This window comes from Spermophilus citellus (genome assembly GCF_964194105.1).
Source record: "Spermophilus citellus genome assembly, chromosome: 9".
Lineage (NCBI taxonomy): Eukaryota > Metazoa > Chordata > Mammalia > Rodentia > Sciuridae > Spermophilus > Spermophilus citellus.
Genome location: NC_138191.1, coordinates 98,459,902 through 98,480,385, shown reverse-complemented (window position 1 = coordinate 98,480,385; position 20,484 = coordinate 98,459,902). Strand labels below are relative to the sequence as shown.

Here is a 20,484-nt window from a genome sequence, read left to right as displayed (position 1 = left end):
CTTAATGTGGACACAATTCGAAACCACTTTAGTCTAATGATTTGGAAGAAGCGATGGACATAACCTTCTTTAAAATTACTACATGTAATCATCTCTGTTTCATTCATATGGTACAAATGTAAATGGTAAATGAGAGCCTAAATTAGTTCCTCAGTTGACTTGTTAAGCAGAAATCTTCTGGCTGACTCACACTGTTTGCAGAAGAATGATTTGAAAATAACCTTTGAAAAATCCTGATAGAAGTATTTTGGAATAGTGATGTTAATAAATGTCAGCCTATCAGCGTCAGTTATTGTGGTGATAGGGTATTAATTAAAATGTTAACTTTGTGAAAGTTATAAAGAAAGCTGGGAAATGGTGATGACTTAGACTGATATTGATAAAATACCCAAGTAAATATAAACAAGTAAATATACCCTAAAAGCTATAAAGCATTACTGAGAGAAATTGAAGGATACTTAAATAAATGGAAACTTTCCTGGGTTAATGGGTAAGACTTATTATTGATAAGATACCACTGAAAGCTATCCACAGATTAAGTGTAAACCGTATCAAAATGTCCACAGCCTTTTTTGCAGAAATGGAAAAGCCAGTACTCAAAATTTTATCTGAATTGCAAGGGACCCTCAATTCAAAAATATTCTTAAAAAACAAGAATAAAATTGAAGGATTAACACTCTCTATTTTAAAACTTTTTAAAAGGTTATAGTAATAAGCAAGACCTTGGTGGCACATGCCTTGTAATCCCATTAACTTGAGAGGCAATTTAGGAGGATTGCAAGTTTGAGGCCAGTCTTACAACTTAGCAAATCTTTGTCTCAAAATAAAAAATAAAAGAACTGGGATGTAGCTCAGTGATAGAGTGACACAGTATCACAAAGATAAAAGATATCACAATGAGATAAACATTTCAAACCCGCTAGGATTTTTGTTTTGCTCTTCTTTTTCTAGGGTTTTGAGATGAAGTGTGAGATCATTTATTTGTTGGTTTTTTTCTTTTTTTAAGGAATGAACTCCAAGCAATGAATTTTCCTCTTAGAACTGCGTTCATTGTGTCCCATAGATTCCGATATGTTGTGTCTGTGTTTTCATTTATCTCTAAGAATTTTTTTAATTTCCTCCTTGATGTCTTCTGTAACCCATTGATCATTCAGTAACATATTGTTCATTCTTCAAGTGATATAGGATTTTTCCTTCCTTCTTTTATCGTTGATTTCCAGTTTCATTCCATTATGATCAGATAGGATGCATGGTCCACTAGGATTTTTGTTGTTGTTTTTTGAATGTGTTTTCTTCCCCATCCCCCCACCCCCAAATATGGGGAATTAAACTCAGAGATGCTTTATTGCTGAGCTAGATGCTTTTATCACTGACCTACATCCCCAGACATTTTTTTTTCCCTAGTACTGGGGATTAAACCGGGGCATTTAACCACTGAACAATATCCTCAGCCCTTTTTAGTATTTTATTTAGAGATAGGGTCTCACTAAGTTGCTTAGGGCCTTGCTAAGTTGCTAAGGCTGGCTTTGAACTGGTGATTCTCCTGCCTCAGCCTCTCAGGCTGCTTGGATTACAGGTGTGTGCCACTGTCCCTGGCCCCAGGCATTTTTATGTATTTATTTTTTCAAAACAGGATCATACTAAATTGCTGGGACTAGTCTCAAACTTTCAGCCCTCCTGCCTCAGCCCTCAGCCTGCCAAGTAGCTGAGATTACAGAGATGTGGTACCACACCCAGCTCCACTAGGGCTCAGTTGGTAGAGTGCTTGCCTAGTATGCACAACAAGGCCCTGGGTTCAATCCCCAGTACCACACACATACACACAAAGTGTTTGTAAGGATGTGGAGAAATTGGAACTCTGATACTTTGCTGGTAGAAATGTAAAATATTGGTCTACTATGAAGTTTGGCAGCTTTTCAAAAAATTAAACAGAATTCTCATATGTCCATGTAGTTCTACTCCCAAGTATGTACCCCAAAGAACTGAAAACAAAGGACTGGAGATATAGCTCGGTGATAGATCTCTTGTCTAGCATTATGTGAAGTCCTGGATTAAATACCTAGCACTGGAAAAAGAAATTGAAAATAAGGTACTCAAACCAATGCATTTATACACATGTTCATTGTAATAATAGTCAAAGTGGAAATGACTTTAAAAATGTCCATCAGCAGGGCCACATCAATATTTATAGTAGCTCAATTCACAATAGGTAAGCTATGGAACCCACCTAGGTACCCTTCAACAAATGAATGGATAGAGAAATGTGGTATATATACAAAATGGAATATTACTCAGCCATAAAGAAGAAAGATATGATAGCATTTGATGGTACATGGATGGAACTGGAGACTATCATGTGAAATGAAATTAGAATAGGAAAGACAGTAGAATGAATTGGACATAACTTTCCTATATACGTATATGAATCCATGACCAGTGTAACTGCACATCAAGTACAACTACAAGAAGAAGTTATAATCCCATGTATGTACAATATGTCAAAATATATTCTACTATTGTATATCACTAAAAAGAACAAATAAAAAAATTTAAAAATGTCTATCAGTGGGTGAATGGATAGACAAATTGTACAAAATATAACTACAATGAAATATTTCTCAACCATAAAAATGAGTAAGTACTGATACATGCTATAATGTGGATGAGTCTGGAAAACTTATATTAAGTGAAAGAACCTAAACACAATGGTCACATATAGCATGGTTCATTTATATGTAATATTCAGAATAGATAAAAGCATTGAGAATGTATACAGATTGGTAGTTGGATGGGAGGAATGGGGCGATATGGTATTGTAATTTAGAGCATAGGACAAATAGAGGAGTAGAACAAAGAAGGTTTCAGATTAGACATTCAAAGGATTGAAGCCATATTAAAAAAAAATCACTAAATGGGATGACATGCAGGAAAAAATGAGAAATAAAAACAAACAAATATATTAGCATTAACTTAGCAGGAGGCCAGAGTTTTAAATCAAGGTAAGTTCAGATTTATTTATTAGACACAAAAATGGCCCATTAGCCTTTTCCAAATTAGATGCAGAATTATCTTAAATATTTCTCTTTTTTTCCCCATTGTTCCATTACACACACTTTCTGAACCCAGGGGACCTATACCACTGAGCTATATCCCCAGCACACTCCCCTTTAAAAAATATCATAGTCTCTTTTTTTGGTGTGTGTGTGGGTACTAGGTATTGAACTTAGGGGAACTGAACTACTGAGCCACATCCCAAGCCCTATTTTGTATTTTATTTAGATTCAGGGTCTTCCTGAGTTGCTTAGTGCCTCGCTTTTACTTAGGATGGCTTTGAACTCATGATTCTCCTGTCTCAACCTCCCAAGCTACTGGCATTACAGGTGTGTGCCACCACAACTGTCTAGACAGTCTTAGTCAGTTGACCGGATTGACCTCAAACTTGATCCTCTGGTGTCACCTGCCCAAGTTGCTTAAGATTCAGATGTGGGGGCTGGAGTTGTGGCTCAGCAGTAGAGCGCTCACCTGGCACATGTGAAGCCCTGGGTTCAATCCTCAGCACCACATAAAAATAAATAAAATAAAGGTATTTTTTAAAAAAAAAGTTAAAAGAAAGATACAGGTATACACCACTGCACGCATCTTAAATCATTTGATAAGAACAAGACAAAATATTGATAGCTTATTTCATAAGATCTCGAACTTTAAGTTGTAGAATTTCATAAATTTGTGGGGGAAAGCCTCACACATTTGATACTGATAAGGAAGGCAGATGCACTTAAATATGGAACATTCTTTTGGACTTAGAATTTCAGAGTATATATCCTCAAAGAATTCAGTGAATAGGAGAAACCATTGCAATTAGTTAAACTAATTTTCATTTCTTGAATTCAGTGTAACAGTAAAAGGAGAAAAAATGATTGCAAAATGTTATGTTCATAGGTTATATTATGAGTCACATAAACTATAGGGAATTTTTATATGTACACTGGGGAGTTTTGTTTGTTTTGTTTTTACTAATGGTAACTATGTTTTTTCACTTTGTTTTCATTATTTGGTAGCTCCTTTGTCAGTTTAATAAATAATATTTGATGTTATTTTTGTCTTTAAGAATGTGGAATTATACCATGTCAGAGAAAAAGTGTCCATTCTTGGGAGAATAAGGTTAACCCTCTTCAATTGCAGATGATGAAAGCTATGAACAAGTCCAATGAGCATGTGCTGGCAGGAGGTGCCTGCTTCAATGAAAAGGCAGACTCTCACCTTGTGTGTGTACAGAATGATGATGGAAACTATCAGACCCAGGCTATCAGTATTCACAATCAGCCCAGGAAAGGTAAGTGTTTGAGCTAGTTGAGATTTTAATAATGGAAGGTTATTCTGAACTTGGAACATTGGCTATCTCATTTCCATTACACACACTTTCTAGATGAGTGACCATAAACTAACTAATGAGCTTTTCCAAGAATGTCCATGTTCTCTAGAATTATGTTGATTCCCATGTAGTCAGACTCAAAGAATCTTGGAAATGAGGTCTCTGTTATTGAAGGAAACATTTTAGAAGTACTGCTTCATGATATTGCTTGTGCCATCACTGGTATTTGAAGGTGAGACTAGGCTCTTTAGTGAGATTGTGCTCAGATCTATTTGGAACTTGTTAGATGAATATATGCAATTAATTAATAGGTTGACAGGATTCTGGAGGAATCTTCCTAGTTTCAGTGCTACCTAGAATGTGGTCTCATTACTTAGGAGATTGTTAGAAATGAGAAATCTATGAAGCAGATAAATCTGCTAACCAGAATTTTAGCTAGATCCCTGAGTGATTAAATTATATATTTAAATTTGAGAAACTTTGCTCAAGGTAGTATTATCCAAAGTGTTTTCTGTGGTTTAAAAAAATATTCACATAAATAAATGAAAGTCTTTCTTTAATAAATAAAAATCTGAGAAACCCTGTGTTAAACAACTTCATAAACAGGTTTCCTTAACACAGATCTTTTTCAGATCCTTTAACGAGCTAATTTTTCAAAAGGAAGACAGTGTATATTTCTTCCCACATTTATTTGACCACAGACTTTTTCTTCAGGGTGTCTCCCAAAACTATATTTTGTGAAATTATAATTTTATTGATAAAACTTGGTAGCATTCAGAGGATGATTTAAGACCTGTGAGAAATTTGCATCCAGATAGAAAATGACTTTTTTTTTTCCTTTTGGCAGTGTTACGAGATTGAACCCAGAGCCTTATGCATAGTAGGCATGTACCCTACCATTGAGCTACATCTCCAGCCCTCAAAGGAAGACTTCTTAAATAAAATATTAGTGTTTGATCTGGAAAAGAGTACATTGGAAGAAGATGGAAAAATAGCTACTTCTATTTAGATTTTATTATGTGAAAATAAGGTTCAGCTTATTCTCTATAGATACAAAACAGTATAACCAGAATCAGGTGAAAAACCAGATTTGAGGCAGATTTGGGTTCAGTTTGAGATCACAATCTATTACCTTGAGAATCTGTCCAAAAGTAGAATGGATCACCTGTGCTATTGTGGGCTCCCAAACACTTTAGAAGAGTAGGACAAAAGCTGGATGACCGTCTGTAGAGATACTGTAGGCCAGTAGGTAGGAAGCTGGCTTATCCCAGTCCAGTTTAAGATGAATAGTATAGTGAAGCTTTCCTAAAGCTAAATATAATTGCATATCTTTTCTTTTATAAAGAAATACTAGTAGTTGGAGTTTGTCTTTTAAATGTTTTTTTAAGTAACTCTTCTTGGAAAATATATTTTGTACCATATCTTCATCTTCAATATATATTTAATCTAAAAAAAAATTTGGAAATCATTGGATTACATTAGGGGCCACAAACTTTTTATGTGCAGGGCAAAATGATTAGTACTTTAGGCCTGCAGTCTTTGTCACTAACTACTCAGGTGTGATTCTGGTGTCTAAAAACTCCCTTAGACAATATGCAAATGATGGACATGGCTGTGGTCCAATAAAAGTTTATTTATAAAACTAGACTACAGATCATGTAGGCTGTAATTTGCTAACCCCTGGACTTGACCATTAAGATTTCTTTGTGGTAATATTCTTTTGATTCTTGATTTGAGGAAGAGCAAAACAGGATCTTATTTTAAATGAAGGATCTTATTTTAAAATTTCTTTCCCAAAGCAGTCATAAGCATGAGAACTATTGGCTACATTATAGACTTATCACCTACTCTATTTTGGATATATTATTTGAATATACTTGTGCTAAATGCCTTTTATGCCTTTAGTGAACAACTAGTTTAAAAATACATTGAAGACAGTTGCCTACTATATGCCCACTAGAGAATTGTTTCTCAAAACATATTAAAGAAATTTTGGGGTTAGGGCTGTGGCTTAGCGGTGGCACACTTGCCTGGCATGTGTGAGGCACTGAGTTTGGTTCTTGGCACCACATATAAATAAATAAAAGTCTGTTAACAACTAAAAAAATATTTAAAAAAAGAAATTATTGATTATATACTGTGGTATATAGATACAGTGTTTTTTAATATTTATATGATGTTCGAAATTCCCAATTACCAAATATTTCATTATTGTTCCCAACCCCTCCATCTGAGGTATGTTGTCACTAAACTATTTCTATTGCTATTCTAGTGACTGGTGCCAGTTTCTTTGTATTCAGTGGCGCTCTGAAATCCTCTTCAGGATACCTCGCCAAGTCCAGTATTGTGGAAGGTAAAGAACGAATTATTCACTGCATGTGCTTTGGTTCAGACCTAATTATACAACTAAACAGCAAGAAACATTACAAGAAGCATTAATATTTCTGCTTTAGATGTCTGGCCCCTATTATTTCTTCTGTGGCACCTCACTCTTCAGCAAATTAAAACTGTCGTGAGAGTGCTTAATTCTCCAAAGAAGGGAGTAAGTGGTACAGATACCATGGGACAGTTACCATGGGACATAAAAAAATAAGAGATGACCTTTCCTAGCTCTGGGATAAGGTATCCAAGGGGATGTAGTTAGAGTTCAGATATATGCACATATGCAAATATGTAGATGAAGTTCACTCCCTCCTACCTATAAGAATGCTGTGATTACTGACACAGTGGTGCACAGCTGTATATGTAGATGAAGTTCACTCCCTCCTACCTATAAGAATGCTGTGATTACTGACACAGTGGTGCACAGCTGTAAAATCCCAGTTGTTTTGGAGGCTGAGGCAGGAGGATCAGGAGTTCAAAGCCAACAGCAGCAAAAATGAGGTGCTAAGCAACTCAGTGAGTTCCTATCTCTCTTTTTTTTTTTTTAAGAGAGAGTGAGAGAGAGGGGGACAGAGAGAGAGAGAGAATTTTAATATTTATTTATTTTTTCTTAGTTCTCGGCGGACACAACATCTTTGTTTGTGGTGCTGAGGATCGAACCCGGGCCGCACGCACGCCAGGCGAGCGCGCTACCCCTTGAGCCACATCCCCAGCCCGTGAGTTCCTATCTCTAAATAAAATTCAGAATAAGGCTGGAGATGTGGCTCAATGGTTGAGTGCCCCTGAGTTCAATCCCTGGTAACCCCCACCCCCACCAAAAAAAAAAAAAAGAGAGAGAGAGAATGCTGTGATCATCATTCAGGATACAGAAAGAGATGTGCTTGCTATGGGGTTGCTATAATTAACATGACCCATATCCTGATAAAAGTTAATTAAATGAAAAGCTAATCAACACTTTTTTTATTTTCTTTGTTGGTTCTTTATTTTGATCTGGTTAGTCTTGTTGCATTACAAATTATTCCAAAACTTAATGGCTTAAAATAGCCATTTTATCGTGCTTGTTGTTTGCTCTAGATGATGAATCTGACAGGACAATTCAGGGACACTTTGACCCTGTTTGGTGATCTCAGTAGGGTTGACCTAAAGGTAAGGGTTATTTATTGTCAGTGAGCTAGTGTTCTCTGAAGGTTTGTTTACACACACATCTGGGTCCTACTTGGGATGATTTAAACACTAGGAGTCAGTGCTGGGGTTGTAGCTTAGTGGTAGAATTCTTGCCTTGCATGTGTAAGGCACTGGGTTTGATGCTCAGCACCATATACAAATAAATAAAATAAGGGTCCATCAACAACAACAACAAAAGACTAGGAATCATCACTGGAGTACTTTCACATGTACTCCTTAGCACAGCCTGCCAATCTTGTGATATTGGGCTTCTTAGGTGGTGGTTCAGGACTCCAAGCATGAGTAAGCCAGCAACAAGGTAGAAGAAGTTGCACTGCTCTTTGTGACCCAGTCTAAAAAGTCACATAGTATCCCTTTGACCATCTAGTTTTGGAAGAAAGGAGAGGAATTAGACTCCACTTCTTGATAGGGAATGGAAAGGTAGCATTGTAGAAAAACACATCAAATAGAAGATGCTGCTAGTGTTGGAAAATCATTGGCCACATGAGGATAAATTTCAGTTTCCACAGTAGTGAGCAAGGCCCTTTCTGAAAGCAGTCCTTTCTGAGGGCTGAATACCAGTGTGCTAATTAGATAATCTTACATAGATTTGTAGATACTGGCTTTGATCTTTTTTTTTTTTTTTTGGTAAATTTAATAAAATAGTGAAACTCAGAGTATAATAGTATTTTACAACAAAAATTCAAAACTCTTGACTATCAAGAGCCCAGATGTTCAAGACTAGCTTGGGCAACATAGTGAGACTCCATCTCGAAAAGAAATTTGTTAAGAAGTCTAGACCAAATCTCATTTTGTCTAAAGTAAGTAATTAAAACCTATCTAGGCTATTGTTAAGTTTGTGGGGTTTTTTGTTTGTTTTTTTATAAAGTGATTAAAAAATAATGTAAAAATCCTCAGAAATATATATATATTTAACTTAAGTGTTGCTTAAAGGATAAATTGAACTGAAACAGATTCTTACAAATGCAAAACAGTGTTTTTGAAAGGCATGTGTTAACCAGGCATGGTGGCACACATTTGTAATCCAGCCACTTGGGAGGCAGGAGGATTGCAAATTCGAGGCCAGACTCTGGCAATCTAGCAGAACCCTGTCTAAAAATAAAATAAGAAGTCCTTGTGATGTAGCTCAGTGGTAAAGTACACCTGGATTTGATTTCCATCCATCCCCCACCACACACACAAAGTTATGTGTCATGTGTTTATGTCCCTGGTTTGGTTTCTTGGGTCTTACATTTCACTGTGTTTCAGTAGAGAAATTGGCTGCTTATTTATAAAATTTTATGAAGGCTCTGTAGAAATTATCACAGCTGACAAGATTGTATGTCAGTGAAGCAGGGTAATTGCTCAGCACATAACAACTTTTACCCTCAATTTCATTGTTTAACTTTGACTCGGGTAGATAGCTGAAAAATAGTTACCATCTGTTGACTACGTAACCTATATGAAACTCTGGTAGGTTTGCCTTATTGCTGGTCAGTAAGTAGATATATTCCCAAGTGTACTACTGTAGTGTATTCAGTGATTTACTTAATAAACATTTACTGGGTATTCAATCTGTGCCAGGCAATCACAGTTAGGTGAGACACATGGAGGTACAAATAAATAAATACATATGATCTGAGCATAAGGAATTAAAGAGAGGAAACAGAAACAAAGTGTTCTGTGAGTCCAGAAGAGCAATGTGACCATGTATGTTTCCCTTTGAGCAGCCCTCAGGAGAAACCCTTAATTGTATCTGAAGTGAAATCAACAGGCAAGTATTTTAAGCAGGATTCTTCTTGGCATTTGCCCTCACAACTCGTTTAATGAATAAGAAATTCAGCCCAAAACACAAAACCTTTGTATCTGTTAGCTTTGAAGAACAGAGTGAAGTTTTACATTTAACATCTGAGGGATTTGCTAATGCCAGGTACTGCATCACATCTGCCCTCCATAGCTTTGCATTGTTTCCATCTGTATTATCTTGGTGCTGATTCTTAGATGGCGTTATGGTCCAGATCACTGCAGAGAACATGGATTCCTTGAGGCAGGCGCTTCGGGAGATGAAGGACTTCACCATCACCTGTGGAAAGGCAGATGCAGAGGATCCCCAGGAGCACATTCACATCCAGTGGGTGGATGACGACAAGAACGTTAACAAGGGGTAAATGCAGCCCACTTCCCCCCTTGTGGCACTTATAGGACAGCTCTGGGTTTTGTCTGCTCTCTATACTGGTGTTTTATAGTTTTACTTATTAAAAGCCTGCCTAAGAAAAAGGACTGTATAATAGAGCTTTAAATTTCTGATTTCTTGGCTTAATTTGTGAAAGAGTTTATGTATTTTTAAATATTTCTTTTAGTTGTAGATGAACATAGAACTTTTGTTTTATTTATTTATCTTTATGTGGTGCTAAGGATTGAACCCAGTGCCTCACACATGCTAGAGAAGCACTCTACTACTGCTCTACAACCCCAGCCCGAGTTTCTGTATTTTTAAGGGAAGGATAAGGGGAAAGATTGATGAAACAGAAAAGTCTTTCTACAGTTTCTGAAGTAATAGAAATAGCCTTTTATGACTTACAAAGCATTTTTGCTAATATTTGTTTCATTTGATATAACAAGTAGTATTATTTCCATTTTACAGAAGGATTCATAGGTACCAAAAAGATAAATGGTTTGTCAGATCCATAAACCTAGGACGTGGCAGGACTAGGACTTAAAACTACCTCTTTGGGCTTTAGATCTTACACTCTTTCCCAGTATATGGCAATTCTTTTTGAATGACTCAAGACAAAATTTTGGAGTCTTTTTTGACACTTTTCTTTCTCTTGTACTCCACATTGTGGAATTCTTAATTCAAAGTAAATCCTGCTCATTGTACTTCGTACTGTTTCTCACCACCTCTACTATTATCATCCTAGTATAAGCCATCATCTCATTTGGTCTAGATTATTGCAGTAGCCTCTTCATTGGTTTCCTTGTTTCTGGTGTTGGCCTGCGTTCCTCCAACCCAGTCTGTTTCCAGTATAACAGCCAGGATAATGTCACTTTTCTCCTCACACTCACCAATGGCTTCCAGTATTTTTTAGTGCAAAAGCCAAAGTTGTTTATGACCTATATGGTCTTACACAATCTGGGCATCCCTCTTCCCACCCTGTTACCTCTCAGAAACAACACTGGCTTGATTTCCTTCCTTCCTTCCTTCCTTCCTTCCTTCCTTCCTTCCTTCCTTCCTTCCTTCCTTCCGGGGTGGAGGTTGTACCCAGAATTAAACTCAGGGATGCTTAACCACTTAGCCACATCCCCATTCTTTTTATTTTTTGAGACAAGGCCTTGCTAAGCTTGCTGAGGCTGGCTTTGAACTTGTGATCCTCCTGCCTCCCAAGCCACAGGGATTATAGACGTGCACCACCCTGCCCGAAAACACTGGTTTCTTACTTGAGTACAGCTATACTTCTACCCTAGACCTTTGTACATGCTATTCTCTCAGTTTATCTTTAGTCACATAAATCACTTCCTCGTCTTCAAATCTTTTTAAAAATGTCACATTCTCAATAAGGCCTTTCATGGTCAACTTATCTGTATTTTAACCCTCTTATTTATTTCTCTCTCCCACATCTAATATTTACTGTTTCCCTCCTCATCATTATATTTCTCAATAGCACTATAATATATAATATATTTTTACTTATTTGTTTTACTATATGTCCCTGGAGTGCAAGCCCCATGAGTATAGGAATTTTAGTCTGGCTTATTCATTGCTATATATATATATATATTTTTTTTTACAATGTGTAATTTCTTTTTTTTAATTTTTTTAAATTGATTGTTCAAAACATTACAAAGCTCTTGACATATCATATTTCATACATTAGATTCAAGTGTGTTATGAACTCCCATTTTTACCCCAAATACAGATTGCAGAATCACATTGGTTACACATCCACATTTTTACATAATGCCATATTAGTAACTGTTGTATTCTGCTACTTTTCCTATCCTCTACTATCCCCCCTCCCCTCCCCTCCCCTCCCATCTTCTCTCTCTACCCCATCTACTGTAATTCATTTCTCTCCAGTATTCATTGCTATATTTATTACCAATACCTAAAATACTATCTGGCACCTACTAAGTATTTCTTAAAAAATATTGTTTGAGCTGGGCTGGGTGGTACATGCCACTAATCCCACTGACTCAGGAGACTGAGGCAGGAGGATTTCAGGTTCAAAGCCAGCCTTGGAATGTAACAAGACTCTGTCCCAACCATGAAAGATGAAAGGGCTGGGGATAGCTCAGTAATAAAGTGTCCCTTTGTTCAGTCCCTAGTACTGGAAAAAAATGGATTGAATGAATAAATATACCATAATTCATTATATTCATCTTTTTCCCATTCATTTATCCATCCATCTGTCAATCCATCCTTCAGGTTATGTCAAAGTTCTGGTAAAACAAATTGAATTCTCCAAGCTAGATGATGTGGTGCATACTTTTACTCTCAGTTACTTGGGAGGCTGAAACAAGAGGATCATAAGTTTGTGGCCAGCCTGGGCAATTTAGTAAGACTCTGTCTCAAAATAAAAGGTGTTGGGGATGTAGCTCAATGGAACACTTAAATAGTGCAGACCCTGGGTTCAGTACCTAGCACTGCTATAAATAAATAAATAACGAGGAGGAGGAGGAAAAAAAGAATTCCAGAGACTGGGAATATAGCTCAGTGGTAGAATATGTGCTTAGCATACATGGTTTTCATCCACATCCAGTATGTGCTGAGTTCAATCTCTCAGCACTAGGAAAGAAAAAAAAGGCAAAAATGTGTTTCCTGCTAATAAATATTCAGTCTAGTTTTTAAGAATTATAAATTAATAAGTGTACCAAAGTATGGAAGAAATTGACTAATAACTATATAAGATATGAAAATTTTAAAAGCAAATAGGAAGCTTGGTAGACATGGTAGGGCCATATTCAAGAAAGATTCCACAGAGAAATAACTGGTGCTTAAACTGACTATGGTGAGGTAAGTAAGTATTTGCCACATAATTGTGCCCAAAGGGGTATTTTAGTCTGAGGGAACAGCAGGAGTAAAAGCAGAAAGAGGGCATTTAGAACATGGCACCCCATAATTTTTTAAATTTTTCTGGGGAGGAACAAAAAGGAACAATTTCTTGCTTCTTTTCTATTCTTCCCCCCCCTCCCATTTGTCCCTATCCCCATGCTCTGGGTTGAACTCAGGACCTTGAGCACATTAAGCATACACTGTACGAAAGAGTTACACCCTCAGCCAAAAAGAAGCAATTTCCTATCAATGTATGTTTTCCTATTTCACAAGTAACCCTTTTATCTTCCCATTCTTTTTTTAAAAATATTTACTTTTTAGTTGTAGTTGGACACAATACCTTCATTTTATTTCTTTTTATGTGGTACTGAGGATTGAACCCAGGGCCTCGCACATATGCTAGGCAAATGCTCTACCATTGAGCTACAACCCCAGCCCTATCTTCCCATTCTTTTTTTTTTAAAGAGAGATTAATATTTATTTATTATTATTAGTTTTTAGTTTTCAGCGGACACAACATCTTCGTTTGTATGTGGTGCTGAGGATCGAACCCGGGCCGCACGCATGCCAGGCAAGCGCGCTACCGCTTGAGCCACATCCCCAGCCCCTGTGTTTAATTCTTATAGTTGGAAATATATATATTTGGAAAAAAATGATTACTCTGAAAATTTGGTGCTGTAAGGTATCAGTAACTGACAACAGCAAGTTGCCCTTTTCTATAGCAGCTGCTGGTGGCAACTTCTTAGAGTAGGACAAAAAACTCACCAGAAAACATTCTTGAACTCAGTTTGTAATATATAGACTGATTGTTTTCCAATTTGTTACTGAATGTACAAATATTTTGTCTCAAAGTATTCTAATCAACTGAGGGTGCCTTTTGGGGAGGGTAGGTACTGAGCACTGAACCCAGGGCCTTGCTCATGCTAAGTATGAATGATACCACTGACCAACACTCTGACCCCCCTATTTTAGCATTGGTGCATGATGTTAGAATTTATTTTGATTTTTTTTTATTTTGGGGGGATATTGAGGATTGAACCCTGGGGTGCTTAACCACTGAGCCACATCCCCAGCCCTTTTTTACATTTTATTTAGAGATAGGGTCTTGCTGGGTTGCTGACTGCCTCACTACATTGCTGAGGCTGGATTTGAACTCATGATCTTCCTGTCTCAGCCTCCTTAGCTGCTGGGGTTACAGGTACAGGCCACTGCACCCTGCCCTAAATTAAAAATTTAACTTAAATTGTTTAATAATTTTAATCTAAATGAATGAAGTGAATGCCTGATAATTTGATTTTTTTTTTTAGTACTAATACTGGGACACTTTATCACAGAACTACACCCTCAGCCCTTTTTTATTTTGTTTAGACTTTTTCCTTTCAGCTGGTACAGTGGCACATGCCTATAATAATCCCAGTGACTTTGGAGGCTGAGGCAGGAGGATCACAGGTTCAAAGCCAGCCTTATAATTTAGTGAGGCCCTAAGCAACTCAGTGAGAACTGGTCTCAAATAAAAAGAACTGGGGATGTGATTCAGTGGTTAAGTAACCCTAGGTTCAATCCCCAAAACAAAACAAAACAAAATTTTTTTTTCTTCTTCTGTATTTTTTGGTATATTATTGTTGCACATAATGATGGGATTTGTTGTTACATATTCAAACATGCATACAATATAACTATATAATTTGGCCAGTATTATTCCTCAATATTTTCCTTTTCCTTTCTCTCCTCCCTCCCCAGGGTCTCTTACCTCTACTCTGCTAATCTCCCCTTAATTTTAATGAGACTCCCTACCCCTCCACACATACCTTTCTTTTCCTTTTTCCTCTCTAGCTTCCACATATGAGAGAAAACGTATGACATATGACCCCTGACTTTCTGAGTTTGGCTTATTTTGTTTAACGTAATGGTCTCAAAATTCCATCCATTTTCCTGCAAATGATATAATCTCATTCTTCTTTATAGCCGAATAAAACTTTATTGTGTGTATAATACCACATTTTCTTTCCTTTTTTTTTTTTTTGTGGGGAGTACTGGGGATTATATTTTATTTAGAGACAGGATCTTGCTAAGTTGCTGAGGCTGGCTTTGAACCCACAATCCTCCTGCTTTAGACTCCCAATCCAGCAGAATTACAGGCGTGCACCACCGCACCCGGCATATATCACATTTTCTTTATCTATTCATGGACACTTGGGCTGGTTGCATAATTTGTCTGTTGCCAACAGTGTGATTGTGTTCTTTTTTCCTTTACATCTTTTTCATCATTTATTTTTGTTTGTATTCTTTAAGACTGACATTCTAACCGAAGTGAGATGAAATTTCAGTGATTTGCATTCCCCTAATTGCTAATGATGTTGAACATTTTTGCATATATTTGTTGGTCATTTTTATTCTTTTGAAAAGTGTCTTTAGTTCATTTGCCCATTTATTTAATTATTTGATTTTTTTTTTTTGGTGTTAAGTTTGTTGAGGTTTTTATATTCTGGATTTTACATCTCTGTCAGAAGAATAGCTCCCAAAGATTTTCTCCCAGTTTGTCTTCACATTCTTAATTGTTTCCTTTGCTGTGAAGAAGCTTTTAAATTTGATGTCATCTCACTTATTAACTTGGCATTATTATTTCCTGAGTTTCAGGGGTCCTATTGAGAAAATTGTTGCCTGCACCTATATGTTAAACCTACATTGTTTACCCTGCATTTTATTCTAGGTGTTGCATAGTTTCCAGCCTGTTTTTATATTCTTTTCAGATAGGGTCTTACTAAGTTGCCCAGTTTGACCTTAAACTTGTGATCCTCCTGCCTCAGCCTCCCCAGTTGCTGGGATTACAGGTGTGCACCACCACACCCATCTAATTTGACTTTTAATACATAGACAATCAAGAACATAAATGGTTTGAAAGTTGTTAGGAAGAGTCTAGAGTCTGTGCCAAATGTTTAGGGTCCTTATCAGAATAAATGTGTATCTCCACATATTGAATTTACTTGCTATATTTTAGGGAGGAAATGAATTTATAAAGTGCTTTTTCTGTTCAGGAATCTAGGAGTGATAGTACTGGAAGGAATTTGCGATAGATAACAAGGATACTGGTTCATCAGTTCCCAGTAGAACTGTTCTAATTAACATACTTGGTCAAAAAATTATTTTTTATTTCTTTGGGGGAGTTTTGGGGTGGTGCTGGGGATAGAACCCAGGGCCTCACACATGCTCTACCACTGAGCTCTCTCTCTAACCCCCTTTTAAAATTTTTATTTTTGAGACAAGATCTTGCTAAGTTACCCAGGCTGGCCTTGAACTTGGAATCCTCGTGCCTCACTCTCCCAAGTAGCTGGGGTTACAAGTGTGTGCCCAGCTAGGTTAAATAATTCTTAATGAACTTTCATTAAATTCCTAATTTAATGAACTCAATTTCATTGAGTTCTGAATAGTTGATCAGTACTGAAATTACAGAGTGCCTATATCACTTCCTTCAGAAATTCATTTGTAAGGTAGATATGTGAATATATGAAGAATATTACATGATGAATGTTATTAGAGTCAGGAACAGAGTGGGAAAACAAAATTAGATGCATTTTTTACGGAAAGAAGGCATGCTAGAAGATCAGGTTTAATTAAATGATTTGTTTACATTAGAGAGAGCCAGCTTCTAGAAAAATGTGTTTGTGAATTTTTTGAATCATTTCAATGCATAGGTCCTCTCTGTTTATGTACATTTTTGTACAAAGGCTTCCTATTATAATGTGCTGCAAAGATGGGTTCAACAAGGCACCCAGTGTAGTTAATAGCAAGACTTGATCAGATGTATTTCTTTTCCCTTCCTCTGTTTTAGTGTCATAAGTCCTATAGATGGGAAGTCCATGGAGTCTATAACAAATGTGAAGATATTCCATGGATCGGAGTATAAAGCAAATGGAAAAGTCATCAGATGGACAGAGGTAAGGAAATGAAACTTGGTACCCTTGACCTGCTTTGAGCACAACTTTTTGCCAGGCTGAGAGCCACATTCCAGGCTGATTCCGGAAGATAAAGAAAAAATCTTTCTGAGAAAGAAGTCTTTCCATTTACCTACTAAACTCTAATTCCTCCTGGTCTGTCTTAGATCCCTGAGAAGAACTGCCATCATGTGTAGCTTGCTGTAATCTGATGAACTTGCTTTTAGAGATTATTTGCACCAGAATTCAAAGAGTACATCTCTGAGTGGTACATACTATCTTTGGTGTGATCTTCAGAAAGCTACAAGAGTCTTGCTGCATTTATAGTTAAATATCTGAAATAACACAGTCAAAAAAATAGACTTTTTTTCTTTTTTGCCAGGTGCAGTGCTGCATGCCTGTTATCCCAGTGGTTTAGGAGGCTGAGGCAGGAGGACTGCAAGTTCGAGCCAGCCTCAGCAACATAGCAAAACCCTGTCTCAAAATTAAAAACAAAACAAAAATGGGCTGGGGATGTGCTAAGTGGGTGAGCACTCCTAGGTTCAATCCCTGGAACTCCCCCTCCCCCAAATCTTTTATTTTTTCTTTTCACAATAAGAAATCTAAAGCTCAGAGATAAGTATCTTGTCAATAACTAGAGGCAAATAAGTAATGGCAAGTTCCTAATTTAAACTTATCTCTGGCCAACTTCTAAGCTCATTTACACTAAATTAAGTGCTCTTTACCATGAAGGCTGTATTAATAGAGTCTAATATGGGAATGAAAAGGAGCAGGGCTGGGCCCTGATTTTGTGGACAGTCACACAGATCAGCAAGTTTATTCTCAAAGAGTCAATAGGTAGGCCTCTTAATGGTTTTTAAACTTCATGTATATTCTATAAGGTTCAATTATACAATCTCTAGAATTCCTTTCAGATTTGTCTTATTTTTTTTTTTAATTCTGTAACTCCTCATTTTCCATTTCATGCATGAAGAAGCTGAAGCTAAGAAAGGTTCATTGTCTTATTCAGGATCTCATAGCTGGTTTCTGATAGCACAGGGACTGCAGCCTGTTTCTCTTGGTCTTTGAGCTGTTGTTTCATCCTCTATACCAGGCTCCATGATTTTATATTCAGCTGAGCAATTTTAGTTTCTTGCTTTATAATGATCAATCCTTGACACATTTTTAGCAGTGCAGAGTCTGGAACATGTAAAACTCTTTATAGCTTATAAAGCAGTTTGACCTCCATTCCCTCTTTTGTTCTTCAGTAACTCAGTGAGGTAGGCAGAGTACCCATTTCATCATGCTGATGAGAAAATGGGCTTTATAACTTTGTGACTAATGCTGATTGTTAGCAGAGCAGCATCCAGGGTTCTGTCTTCTGACACCCACTTCAGAGCTCTTTCTATCATGTCATGCTGTCACTCTCTCTGAAACACACAAGCACAGGGCTGCAGAGCTGCTCCCTTGATAATATGCTTAGTATGAGCCCCTTATTTGAACAGTAAGCATTGTATATTTGCATTATTTTTTTATATTTTGCTTTTATATTGTTTACACTTTACAGTATCCAGAGATGGTAAGTTCTTTTCATTTTTATAGAGGCAAATTAGGCATTAAGAAGTCCTTTGAAAACTGGGCATTTTAGCACATGCTTGTAGGTCTAGCTACTCAGGAGGCTGAGGTTAGAGGGTTACTTGAGCCCATAAGTTCAAGACCAGCCTGGGCGACATAAATGCCATCTCAAAATAAAAAATAAAAAAGGCCTTTGACATCTGTTAATCCTTTGGTTTGACTAGAGGACTCATTAAGGCATAGGCAGCTGTGTGACTAGGACTTGGGTCTCTCAGTTCACATTTGCTGTGCTTCTGACTGTGCACTGTGCAGTGCTTGGCTCTATGCTAGCACACTGACAACAGCTCTGGTGTCTACAGTGGCAGGGTTATGTAGGGAGAAAAGCTCTGTGTAGGTCAAGAGGCAGAAGAGTTGGATTCTAGGCTTGGCTCTCTCTGAATATTTTTGTGCACTTGAGTGAGTCACTTCCTCAGAACATTGTCCATACATCAGTATTACCTTTTAAGAGTGTATAATGCAAAATGGAGGCCTTTTCTAGTTCTGAGTAGGATGTGCCATCAGGCTGTGGTGGAGTCTTGCAGGGAAATAGGCTGCTACTACCAATATGTGTGTGCAGGGACCATGAAGATTTTTTTTTTTTTTTGGTGCCCTACTTTTCATGACCCAGGAACTATATGGTATTCTGCTCCTGTCAGATCATCTTGCACTTCTTGGAGAACTATAGTGCTTATCCACTTGTGAGCTAATCCACTTATTCAAAATCTATGCCAAAGATTAAAAGTCTCTTTTGTTTGGGGAACAGGTGTTTTTCCTAGAAAATGATGATCAGCATAATTGCCTAAGTGATCCTGCAGATCATAGCAGATTGACTGAGCATGTTGCCAAGGCTTTTTGCCTTGCTCTGTGTCCCCACCTGAAGCTTCTGAAGGAAGATGGAATGACAAAACTGGGACTACGTGTGACACTGGACTCAGACCAGGTAAGAAGAATCTCAGCTTCTGAAGCTGGCCTTGGGCAATGTCTGTATTTTCTGTCATGAGTTTTCCTGAATCAACCCAGAGCTTACTTCTCCAGATCTCCTGGCCTTCACAGATGTAATGTTCTAATCTCCCTCTAATATTAAAATACCCATATATCCTCTTGGTAAGATGCTCTCTGAACGTTTTAACCATGTCCTCTTTATCACATGCCTTCTAGAGAGTTACCTGTCTTCTCTCCATGGTCAGGAGAGGAGTGTGAGGACCTGCCACCCCTCTGACTGGCACCTGTGTGATACTTCACAGTCACCCATCATGCATCACTCTTTGCTCCCTTTGAGGGCACTAGTCCCTAATCTTGTTGTTTTCTTAATCCAGTTAGAGCAGGCTTCTGTTAACTGGCCGCTGCAATCACCCATGCCTTAATGAGATTTTTCTTACTGCCAATATTTTCATACTAGTTTGTGGCTAAAACTTGAGCTTTTCCCCTCCCTCATAATTTTCCTGTCAGTTAAGGTCTCCCGTTGTCAGGCTTCCCTCATGTCTGTCCTAATGTTTTTATAAGCTCTTTGTAGAAACAATCCAGTTCACACCCCCTCGTCCCAGTTCCTTGTCCCAATGTATTTCTCCTAAGGCTAAGCACTCTAATCTCTACAATTTCTTTGGACCTTGGCTGCCTGAGAGAGGTCCCATTGGTTCTGCTTTGATGTTCATAAATTGCCAGACCTCTTTATCTCCCTCAACCCTTTAGTTTTGAGTCATTTAGAAAATGAGTGTGAGTGTTCAGCATGATCACCCCTCCCAGCTAAGTATTATTTCTGCCCAAAAGCTGCTCCTGACCTAAGGTTCTATAGGGAGAAACTGGTTCCTAAGTGCAGAATTGTTCCATTATCAGGGAACTAGTAAATGTTATGTATCTGGCTCCATTTCCTGAGTAGTCATCAATCAATCAAGTATTTATTTTCTGCTAAAGGTCTTGCCCAGGGCTTTAAGAAGCATATCAGGGTATTACTAATGAAATTTCTTAGTCCTGTTTCAAATGGTATTGAT

At 37.4% G+C, this 20,484-nt stretch overlaps 2 protein-coding genes across 6 annotated transcripts in view; one reads left to right on the top strand and one right to left on the bottom strand.

Annotated features, from left to right (window-relative positions):
- ZFYVE9 (zinc finger FYVE-type containing 9) overlaps positions 1-20,484 on the top strand; it is a 208,168-nt gene that overhangs the window by 186,173 nt on the left and 1,511 nt on the right. For both annotated transcript variants that reach the window (XM_081306404.1, XM_081306403.1), the window contains 5 exons: positions 4,183-4,333; positions 6,645-6,725; positions 9,920-10,082; positions 16,801-16,906; positions 19,260-19,436. In XM_081306404.1, the coding sequence (XP_081162530.1) occupies positions 4,183-4,333; positions 6,645-6,725; positions 9,920-10,082; positions 16,801-16,906; positions 19,260-19,436 (678 nt within the window). The remainder of the gene's footprint in view (positions 1-4,182; positions 4,334-6,644; positions 6,726-9,919; positions 10,083-16,800; positions 16,907-19,259; positions 19,437-20,484) is intronic.
- Positions 9,714-20,484, bottom strand: part of CC2D1B (coiled-coil and C2 domain containing 1B) — a 30,536-nt gene continuing 19,765 nt past the window's right edge. For all 4 annotated transcript variants that reach the window (XR_014023552.1, XR_014023553.1, XR_014023554.1 and 1 more), the window contains one exon: positions 9,714-10,001. The gene's annotated coding sequence lies outside the window, so the exon portion shown is untranslated. The remainder of the gene's footprint in view (positions 10,002-20,484) is intronic.